The 11,669-nt window shown below is 36.6% G+C and overlaps 1 protein-coding gene across 1 annotated transcript; it reads left to right on the top strand.

The window, feature by feature from the left end:
• Positions 1–1,091: 1,091 nt before the first annotated feature.
• On the top strand, positions 1,092–2,337 carry LOC115629743 (protein BIM1-like). Its single transcript, XM_030526277.1, has 2 exons — positions 1,092–2,024; positions 2,211–2,337. The coding sequence occupies exon 1, from the start codon at positions 1,152–1,154 to the stop codon at positions 2,010–2,012; it is 861 nt and encodes a 286-aa protein (XP_030382137.1). The 5' UTR covers positions 1,092–1,151; the 3' UTR covers positions 2,013–2,024; positions 2,211–2,337.
• The last annotated feature ends 9,332 nt before the right edge of the window (positions 2,338–11,669 follow it).

Here is an 11,669-nt window from a genome sequence, read left to right as displayed (position 1 = left end):
AAGTGCCAAAGGGAGCCCAAAGCTCCGAACAGGTAAGTTCAGTGGCTAGCCAGTGCTGTTGGGGTCAACATGCATCGCTGCTGCTGCTGCTGCTGCTGCTGCCGAACTTGTTTTTGAAATATTGAGGCGAATTCTTGAGATAATCTTCTCACTTGAATTATGATTACCATTTAAATTAAATTTATATTACACATTAGATAATTTATACTTTAGTGTCCGTATGTGCCTTTCTCCTGTTAATCATTAACTGCCGTGAAGGCTTAAACAAAATTTGTTTTTTAATTTAAGAAAAACGAACGATAATTTTGAAGTAATTGAGTCGCTTGTAGGACTACTAGGGCTAATACTTAAATTTAATATATATTACACAAATTTGCAGGCCGATTCATTGTAATAATAATACAAAATACTTGTATATATTGGAATTTGTTAATGGCTAAACATTTGTATGTTGCGAAAAAAGCCTTTGCAAAGCCTAACTGCAAAATCAACCATGAACTGATAAAATGAACAAAATGCATTTTGAATTACATTTCATGTACAGAGCATAAACATGTTTTGTTCATGGATTTAAAAAACATTTTAAATTGTGATTTAAAGTTGATGAAAAAGGCACTGCAATATCAAACTTCGTTAACAAGAATCGATAAATCATTGCCATAATAGCAGTTTTGTTTCTTTTATTATTTTTAAGCGAATATTTTTAATTAAGCCACATTCCATATTATTTAAAAAAAATATTTGATTAGTGGATAGGAAACCTCTGAACGCAAGCTAGAATATTTACTTATCTTTCCAGAAAAATGTTAGTATGTATAATTAAAACTGTTATGTTCGTTTGTCCGTCGTGAAGAATTAGAAAGAAACTGCACCGATTAGACTCAGGGCTGCTCTGTCTCAGGATTGTTCTTATCGACCTATTCCCTTTTTTTTTGGGCGTTGTACGCTGCCTTCAGTCAGGAATTAAAGTGTTGTTCTAAAGTATTATGCTTGATTCGTATTCGTATTCTAGTAGGCGTTGACTTTGCTGGTAGCTGTGGGTTTGCTTTTAAAATTCAATCTACTACGTGCACCTACACAGTTCAGACAGTCTGAGAAACAAGTAAAATAATTTTAAATATTTTTTTAGTAACTTTTTGTTTCAAGCTCCCATGGCTAAAATTCCAATTAGGCAGCTTTTGAGCTGGGCAAACCATATATTACAGTCGGAGTTCGAATCGCTCGATGAGTTCAACACAGGGGCAGCATACATCCAAATTTTGCATAGCATATTTCCGAAGGAAGTTCCGATTAGTAAAGTGCGATTTATTGCGAATTATCAGTACGAGGTTGATTCGAACTTCATGCTCTTGAAGAATGTCTTTAAGACATTAAATCTGAGCTATCCTCTAGAAATAAGGGAGTTAATTCGAGGTCAGCGACACTATCGCCTTTTAAGCTGGCTTCGCGACCTTTACCAAAAACACGATACTGGCGCTCCATATGATGCACTGGCGGCTAGAAAAAATCAACCGATTGGCTTTTGTCGCGGGTATAACAACGCTCTTCGGAAGACTACACGTCTCGGCAGCTCCACCCAGAGCCTAACGAGCAATACCTCTACAGGAAGCCGCTACGAATCGGGTGTACGAGGCAACATCCAAAGCACTCCTAACCGGAATTTACCCAAGCGCATCCCAAAACCGAAGCAAAAAGCCGTGGAAAGCTCAGATCCATCTGCTTGTGGTGACGATAAGCCAAAGTCTGATATGCAGCGCGAGTTGTCGGCACTCAGAGCATCGAAAGAAGATCTTAATCGAAAGATAAACAAGGTAAAATACTTTGCCACCAGGAAGGATTGGCTCGATACCCCAGACGTGGCTATTGACGCAATAAGGAGCTACCTCTGTATCGACGACCAGGTCAAGAGTACGGGCAACGGCAACGGTGACGGTGATAGCCCTACAGCATTTGTGCAGGAGCAATCGGATCATTCGGATCAATCTGATTCGATATCCAAAACCACTCCTTAAGGCCAAGTCAAGGTAAGCAGTTTTCAAACATCGTAACATTCTCTGCCTAATGTGCGATTCGGTCTTCACAACCAATGCTTGCAACTAGTTATTGTTTGTTTGTTTTATTGTCAATCGCGAATTAGATTTGTTTTAATTAACTTTTGCTCGTCTGAAAACGTGATTTATTACCAATTCTATACTTCTCTCTCTTTTTAGCCGAAATGTCACAAAAATTATCCCGAGTGCAAATAGTAATACAATCACAATCGCGATCGCAATTACAAATCTTCGACAATTTTAAAAAACTCATTTCAATAGCCCAAAACATTTTTAACATCCAAAGCAATATCGAACCATATCTAGTAGCCGTCCTTTAACCCTTTATAAGTTACAAAATAGTCGAAACTGTTCGTTATGTTGAAACCTTGGAGGGAGTTGAGGTAAGCGATATTCAGTCTTTTAATAAATTTATGATCGATATACAATTACATCTTTATAGCCAACCTCTGCAGCGAATCATTTCCGTTTTCTATTGATCTAAGTATTTGAGTTAATGACATAATAGTAGAATCCTTTCTAAATCGCGATGTCTATGACTTAGAAAATCGGTCCAATAGTTGACTATGCTGAACAACTTTAGATAATCCTGCAATTTATTAATTTATCTTGCCTTAAGGCGCTGCTAAGGTAAACTATAGTCAATCATTCAATTAATATGTGTTTCCTTCAATCTTTGTTATTTTTAATTCATATGTAGTCTTATTTTGAATTAAGAAGACTCTCAGAGCGTCTAAAAGGTAAGCAACTTCTAAATTTTTTTTGTGTCCCATTTACAATATATTTCCTACAGGTGCTTTATGTCAACTTTTTGATGCACTCACAAAAATGTTTAATTGCAATTTTGGAATAATATTAATCTCGATACATCGGAACAACTTTGGGAGACAAAAATCCCAATCCTTTTCAACTATATTCACAATATTTTGAACAACCCTGCCCATTAACCCGAGCCAGTTTCAAAAGCTATCCTTCAGCTTTAAACAAGTTACCAAATTATTAAAAGTTTTCGTTACGAATTGCACGTTTGAATCTTACAAAATACTACTACTACTAATTAAGTCTCAGCTGAGGTAAGCGATCTTCATGCCTAATATTTGGAATACATTTCAGTTAGTTTCAGCTCAAAACTGATTCTTTCTCAAATCACTGCAATGGCGACAAATTTGATATCCAAATATATCTATACAATAATTATTATTAACTATATTCATTCAACATTCGCAACCAAGACATCGAATGATTATCAAAATGGCGCATTGAGGATTTTCTGACTATTTTTGTGGCAGTTCAGTGTCTTTTATAAAATTCCTCTACAGCGCCATTTATTTTATTCTTCCTGCTGATGTAAGTATTCAATCTTTTTAAAAATTTTTATTTTATTATGAATAATGTGTACTTCTTCAAGCCATTGCCACCTTACGATTGGAACATTTCAATACACTTTTTCAAGCATACGCCAATCTCAATCTCCCTCGCTCTCCTCGCTACAAATGTTTGTTTAAATAAAATTGTCAAGCCCATCGACTGAAGACACGAAGTCTAATTTAGGAGGCAACTACTTTGAAATGCTTAAATAGCCAACAAAGTGGATCAATGGACCAGGAGGATCAGAAGGCATTTCATTTGCAAAAGCCGTAGGATATTTCTTTTTTGAAACTGTTCGGGTTGTTTGGATGAGAGGACACCAATAACAACATGAAATGAATGTGCTTTGGAACATGAGAACTTTCAGCAGCCCGCTTAACTGCTAAAGCCAACATATTTTCGATATATATTGCGAGGCACACCATCTGGAATGTTATTCATATGAGGAGCTACATTCCTATTAAACCGATGTACCGCATTCAAAATTTAATTGTACGAGCTGCACAAATCATCATATCAAAGATCGAAACACAAAAATATATATTTTAAAGTATGAACCAAAAGAAGATTAAGGTGTCATAATAAATGTTTTAGTTTTAATTTTAGATCTTGGACAAATTAATCTTGTAAGATTTGTTGGAAAAATAAGAGTAACGAATAATGAATCGATCGCTGCTCTATAGCTTCATTTGTTAATTAATTAAGCATACGCACCGTAGATCCCTTCATTTCCTCTTTTACACAATGCCCAAGCAGTTGGATGGCAAACAAACAAACAAACAAACAAACAAACAAACAAACAAAACAAATGCAGCAGAGGACGCCCAAAATGCCGCCAACACGGTATTCGCACTCTTAATGCCGACTCTTAAACAAACACTCTCTGTCTTGCGCTCTCAGAAAGCACGAGAAGCAGAAGAAACTCAACACAGTCAATTTCAACACACACATAGGTATATATATACATATATATATATATATGTATATATACATATACATATATATTTATGCGCCTGAGACGCCACCTATAGGCCGGTAAGCATGGACATAAAAAAAAGCTCGCAGGACGACAACAAAAGCTGCGCCAGCGCAAAAAGTGGTCGCAGGACGTGCAGGTGGCAGACGAGAGCTGAGTCAGCGTCTTGGAGCCGACACACAGACAGACAGACAGACAGACTTTCACTTCCTGCCGTTGCCAGCAATTGCTTAGAGCTGGCCAGCAATCATTAAACAGAAGCGCGAACGTTTCAAGCCAAGTAGCTTCGCAATTTCCGCGCACGAATAACAACAACAGGAACAGTAGTGTGTGGGCGCACATGTGTGTAAAGCAAAAGCAGAGCATAAATTGCTGCTGTTGCTAACCACCAGTCTACCCCTCCAACACCCCTGCACCAGCAACATAAACACACACACACAAACACACACACACACACACATACGCGTACTTCACACTCCACACTTGGCACTTAACAGAGAGCACAACGACAGCCGCCATAATGTTGGACGAAGCTAATTCGAACGAAATTAAGCAAACATTTAATGAAGCAATTAGCAAATGTTGGCTGTGGCTCGCAACTTTAGTTACCCAAGCACCCGCCCTCATCCATCCACACACCGAAACGCCACCATGCTGCAGCGAATGTCGGGCATGTGCTATGCAGTTTGCGGTTAATATCCTGCCACTCTGCGCGCACTCATACATTAGTAATGCCACACGGCGCAACGCCAGCTATACACATCAATGTGTGTGCGTATGTGTGAGTGTGTAGGTAGGGGGGGAGAGGGTTGATGATGTAATTTACTTGGCGCACTCCATATATATGACAGCTCTACGCCACACAAAGCAGAAGCAGAACCAAACCGCAACCCACCAAGCCAGCCAACGACTCCCACCCAACGCATGTGACTTTACAAGGCACAACTCCACCCCCCCCCCCCCCCCCCCCTCCACAATTTCCAATGCTGGCCAAGCACATTAATAGATTTTGGCATTTGTATTTTATGCTTCAACTCACTTGGACTTAAACACACGGGCCAGCATCTGATGGTCAGGCGGGGGGTCTATTGGTTTGCTTTGTGGACTCGCCAGCCTCAAAAAGTAATCTACATTTACTTACCTGCAAGTAGAAAGAGAGGAGAGAGGGAGAGAGAGAGAGAGAAAATAGATTAGAATCATTATCAATTGCAAATGTAAATAAGCTGCAAAAATAAGCAGTTAAGCCGAATCAACGTTAAAACGAGATGCATTCTCGTACATACGAGTATCCTATAGTTGTTAAAAATATGAACCGGAAATACGACCCTGACATCAAGCGGATGTCGCAATGGGGAGACATACTTTTCAATTTCTGGCAGCACTGTTACTGTCCATTCCACCTTATCTGTAAATAGGACTTCGATGATTTAAAATAAAAGTTCTTTGGAAGGTGATGTGTGAAGTGCATGGCCGTAGCGAGGGGGGTCCAAAGCGGGCAATTTTGGTTGATTTTGGGCAACGAGACACACGGGGCAAATAAGTTGTTTTTGCTGCCATCAGTTCGCTGGTTTTATCGAAACCTGAGGCAATATATGTATATTAATCCGACTCATCTTAGAACGTTGTGCATTATTATCTCTTAAAAATAGTTTTGGTTTAACAGTTCAGAAAATCCAGTTTCAGTTCTGAACTGTTGAAACCAAATAATTTAAGATTTCTTTATCTGCCATAACTTTCTTTTGATAACTGCCCCGACCCTAGATACGGCTCCCATTCCATGTTAGCTTGTAAAAAAATTCTATTCAACTGAGAAGCATACGAATTCTTTTTAGAAAATAACTAGACTTGATACTATAAATTGATTTTCAAACTAAGAGCAGTACCCATTAGAAAAATCACATATTTTTCTCTCTGATTTCAATAATTTTAAAGTATATGTATATAAAAATTTATCATTTTGTGTAAGAAAACATAATTTCAAATTGTTAAATGTTACACTCTCGATGTCGATGTAGTTCCACGATCACAAATCTTATTTTTTAGCAAGTTTTTTTACATTTTATTGCATTGGAAATTTCAAATTTGCATTATCTTGAATTTAATTTTTCACTATTTTTCCATAATTTTCATGTGTTTTTTGTATAGTAAAAAATCAGCCAAAAAAAATCTTGCCCCCTCCCTGGACTAAATCCTGGCTACGCCCATGGTGAAGTGAACAACTTATTTCTTTATTTTGAAAATCGTTGAATGTTATGTTGATTATGTAAAATCGGAAATCGCTCGGGCAAAATTTATAACACAAACTTTTCAGTTGAGAAAAAGTGAAGAAATAATAAAACCGCAATAATTCAAACTACATGAAAAATTAAAAAAAAAAAACTGATTATGCAATTTCATTTTATTTTTCTTTCTTTCATAGATTATAAAGATTTATGAAAAATGAAGATTTTTCAAGTGTAAGGTATATGTATATTCATATATTATTTTCCTATGTCGACAGTCAATTTTTGTTGGCATAAATATAAATAAATAAATAAGATCAGCAAAAACCACATCCAAGACGCTCAAGAACATCAACTGTAGCTCTTGACCTTTTTTATGATTAATTATTTTACGATTTTTCGTACTGCTTCGAGGATTAAAAAGTAAATGTGCATTGCATTCGGAAGGGACTTACTTAAAGGCAATAAAATATTTATTCGTACATTTATTTTATTTATTTATTTATTTGTGTAATCTCTATCCTAGCGTTACAAGCATTAGTATACTTTTAAATTAGTACGCTAGTCATTAAATAATTAGATCGGTATCAATACATATACATATTATATAATGTTATCTATATACCTTTCTAATTTAATGTTATCCTTATAACGATTTTAAACGTTACTGTGCGTCTATGTTTGTAAACAGTATAACATTTTTCAGAACTTCGTTAATAATACCAATAACATATCTATTTATTTTTTTATCTTTACTAGATCAGATTGATAGCTCCATAATTTAGAAAAAAATTAAGTCAAATAATACTGATACTGTTTTTGATTTTTATTTTTAATATATAATAGTTATAATAAACAATTACTCAAAAGCCAAGTTTTGTGTTGGCAGCTGTAAGCGAATGGCTTGCAGATGGGTTCAGGAAAATGCTTATTCCTTTTTTCAAAATTAAATTTGTTTCGTATTGTGCAATTTTTGTTTGAAAAGTAAAACGTATCATTCCGTATTCAGTGTAAATGAGTCACAATTGCCATTAATATGAAGAACAATACACTTTTAAGGTTCGTTTTGATGATTTTTTGTAAAAATTTTAATTAAAAACCAATTAAAGCACAAAGAACATGAAATAAAAGAATAAAGTATGTGTTTGATTTCATTAAAAATGCTACGCAATTGCTTAAAGCATCTCTCCCAAGCGCAAGTCGAAGTAAGACAATTCAAAACAAGCAGAGAAGCTAAAGTCGTGTATCCCGACTTTGAAATACTCTGTACACATGTGTAGAATAATTATGCGTGTATGTGTGTGTTTGTGTGTGTTTGTGTGTGTCTGTGTATGCCTCCTGTGCCTGAGCAAAGTAGTAACAACAACAACATCTGCGGGCACTAAATACAAAATTCGAAAATATACATTTTCTGCGTATTCACATAAAAAAAAGTTGGTGTCCCCAGGTCTTATAGTCTCCGAGATATAGGAGATTATACGAATAGAAAATCGGGAAAACCCCCATAGGGGGGAAAGTGGGGGGGGGGGGGGAATCAAAAAAATAAAACAAACTTGCTCACATAACGCATCTTTGTGCAACATTTGGAGTCTCTAGCTCTTATAGTCTCTGAAATCCAGGTGTTCATACAGACAGACAGACAGACGGACAGACAGACAGACAGGGCTAGATCGATTCGTCTCGTCATGCTGATCAAGAATATATATACTTTGTGGGGTCTGCCACGCCTCCTTCTGCCTGTTACATTTTCAGCTCCCACAAACCTAATATACTCTTGTACATTTTATGTACAGAGTATAAATATGAAACAAATAATTAAATATTTAAATGTACGCAAACGAATGCTTGTGGAAGTTTCTTTGCTTATTTTGGGGCAGGAGCGATTATAAGGACATACTTGGGGCCAGTGAGTGTTGTTCCCAAAGTGCTACTGTTGTTGTTCTTCTTGGTGTTGTTGCTAGGTTCATTGGTCAAGCATTTGGCAACAACAACAACAAGAACAACAATGGTAGCAAAATTATCGGCAGACTCGACGGTCAAATGTCGCAGACAAAGCAATCAAAATGTGACCGTTGCCTTTTTTTATGTGTTTCCTTCTTATCTACGCTCCAAATGCACAGTCGAGCAAAAACACACAGACAGACACACATACACCTGAAGGCAGGACATAAAATTGTCCACACACACACACACAGAGTGCCGTGACGGACAAAAACTTATGATGATGGGTGGATTGTGGATTGTGTGTGTGGGTGGCTGACTGGTCGCACGTAGAGGCAAAACAAAAAAAAAATATCTATATATATACAAGTATATACTATAAAGTTACAACATTGGTGGCAGCAACCAAAATTGATGCCAGAGGTGCGGCAATAAGATTGATGATGTTTCAATAAACTCCATTACGAGCTGCCCCCGTATGTGGTCACAATTTTCTAATAATATCGAAAATGAATGGCTACTTATGTCGCCCATCGTCATCATCAACGTCATCCAGGTTCCTACTCTCTGTAGGTGCGTGTGTGTGTGTGTGCGTGTGTATTGCTGTTGTTCTTGTTATTGGCTGCGGCTGCCGCACCCCAAATTGTACAGCATGTGGCACTGCAACTGCAACCAACACAACTACAGTGAAAACTTCCTGAATGGACATCTTTATTGTACAGTTTTTTCTTAGGCTTTCTTATTTCCTAAGTTGAAATTGAATCGTAAATTATTTTAAACACGCTTTTATTAGCTTCACCTGAATGTATGTATGTAACGCTATTTTACTGTCTTGTTTTTCTACCCTGTACCCAAAGGGTACAAGGGTATATTAGTTTTGTGCGAGTGCACATGGAACACACAGAAGGAGGCTTGGTAGACCCCACAAAGTATATATATTCTTGATCAGCATGACAAGCCGAGTCGATATAGCCATGTCCGTCTGTCCGTCTGTCTGTCTGTCTGTCCGTCTGTCTGTATGAACGCAAGGATCTCCGAAAGTATAAGAGCTAAATTAACCAAACTTGGTATACAGATTCTCCTGAGCCCGAGAAAGGACGAGTTTGTTCATTTTTTCTGATCCACCCCCCCCCCCACTCCCCCCCCCCCCCTATTAACGATTTTCTATAACTCCCCTAATTTTGAATAATAATAATAATTTTGAACTAAAATTTGGTAGTCGCATTAGGTTAGTGATTATATATCCGTATACCATTTCATTATGATAGAATGATCGGAAAGAAAGTTATAGCCATAAAACCAGGCCCAATGCACACATACATACTATACATATGTACAAGTACACAAACACGCATAAGGCACGATTCTGATGTAAATGTATGTATGCATGCATGGAATATTTTATATTTAATTTAGTTAATTAATTAAATTAATTTAGTTAATTAATTAAATTAAATTAATTAATTAATTAAATTAAATTAATTAATTAATTAAATTAATTAATTAATTTAATTACTTTTTTGTGGGGTGGTACAGGGTATTTAAGAGTTGAGCCTGCTCGACTTTAGCATTCCTTTCTTGTTTGTTATTAAAATATTTCACAAATGTGTACAGTTTTTCACGATCAAAATAATAGTAGCGCTTGGAAAAATATTGCAAAATAATTTAAATGGAATGCTTGCAAGAGGAAAATACTATTATTTTATAACACTTTGCAATAGTTATTGAATATCAGTTATTGTCTGTACTTCTGAATGCCACGCATTTACTCAAAAATTGATTTTTAAGGCAAGAACAACAAGTTCCAAAAGTAGTTAAATAAATAAAGTATACTTTTTAAAGAAGGTGCATCTTCCTTCTTGGTTTTGATTGTTACATGTAAGAGATTATTCTTTATAAAGTCAACTCCTACAAGTATTTTAATCACCTAATTAGAATAAAAATTAAAATAGGCAAAACAAATGTGGAAAAAGTCTATGTATCCTAACCGGATGATCGCAACCGGACACTCCCCTTGGCCGGACAAGAGTTGGCCGACGATGAGAGGTTTCACTGTAAACACAATATATGCATACAGATGTGTGCGTGTGCCGGTAAATTGAATTGCAACTCACATTCTAATTGGACGGGGCAAAAAGTAACTGCTCCTGATGCTATTACTGCTGCTGCTGCTGCTGCTGCTGCTGCTGCTGCTGCTGCTGCTGCTGCTGCTGCTGCTGCTGCTGCTGCTGCTACTGCTACTGATGCTGGCCTTCTCGAATCATTGTCAAGAAAATATATATGTGTGTGATGCGTTCGCTGTGCAACTAACTGTAAAAATTCATTATTGTTGCACATCAAGACAACAACAACACAAACAACACAATGAATACAATCCGAGTAGTACTTCATGCACGATGTGGAAACTTTACGAGCAATGCTCTCCACAGTCCTTCAACCGATGCCCACTGAAGTATGCGTGCATGCATGTTCTCGTTAAATGCCAGGGAACACAAGAGTCCTATATATTCGTAATCCACTATTATTGTACTCCTGGCGATGGCATGAAAGCACATCAATATCGAACAGATCCTTAACGTCTAAGCTCATTATGCGATTCTGTTGTAATGAAATGTAATGCACAACACAGAGCCGATTTCGCCAGAATTTTACAATAAATTATAAAACAGCATGGCATAGCTAATCCATTGCCGATTGCAATACACAAAGCAGAAGGGGAGTTGACTAATATTGCAAAATCTTCAAAGGAGAGGACAGCTTGTTGATTTAGAAGGTTATTTTAGTTCTCTATATTGATATGCCTCTGCATTTGAGAGAACAATAGTCTATATAGTCCTCTATAATGTTCTATTCTAGACAGAAACTACTTCGTACTAAGCTAATTCTCTATCAATTTTTCAAATGAAAGAACAATTTCTGCATTTAAGAGAGCAATTTCTTCTCTTTATCTATAGTTTCCAAATAATAAAACAATTTCTATATACTTGTATGAAGCTGATTTTGCATATTTTGATAGTCTTCTTTAGTTCATATGTTCTCTATATTTCTTCATTGGAAGAGAATCTAATTTTGGAACTGATTCTATTCTCCCTAGCTAATGTCCTATGTTAG

Source organism: Scaptodrosophila lebanonensis, unplaced genomic scaffold (genome assembly GCF_003285725.1).
Source record: "Scaptodrosophila lebanonensis strain 11010-0011.00,11010-0021.00 unplaced genomic scaffold, SlebRS2 tig00000163-arrow-arrow-pilon, whole genome shotgun sequence".
Classification (NCBI taxonomy): Eukaryota; Metazoa; Arthropoda; class Insecta; order Diptera; family Drosophilidae; genus Scaptodrosophila; species Scaptodrosophila lebanonensis.
This window is presented reverse-complemented; position numbering and strand designations above follow the sequence as displayed.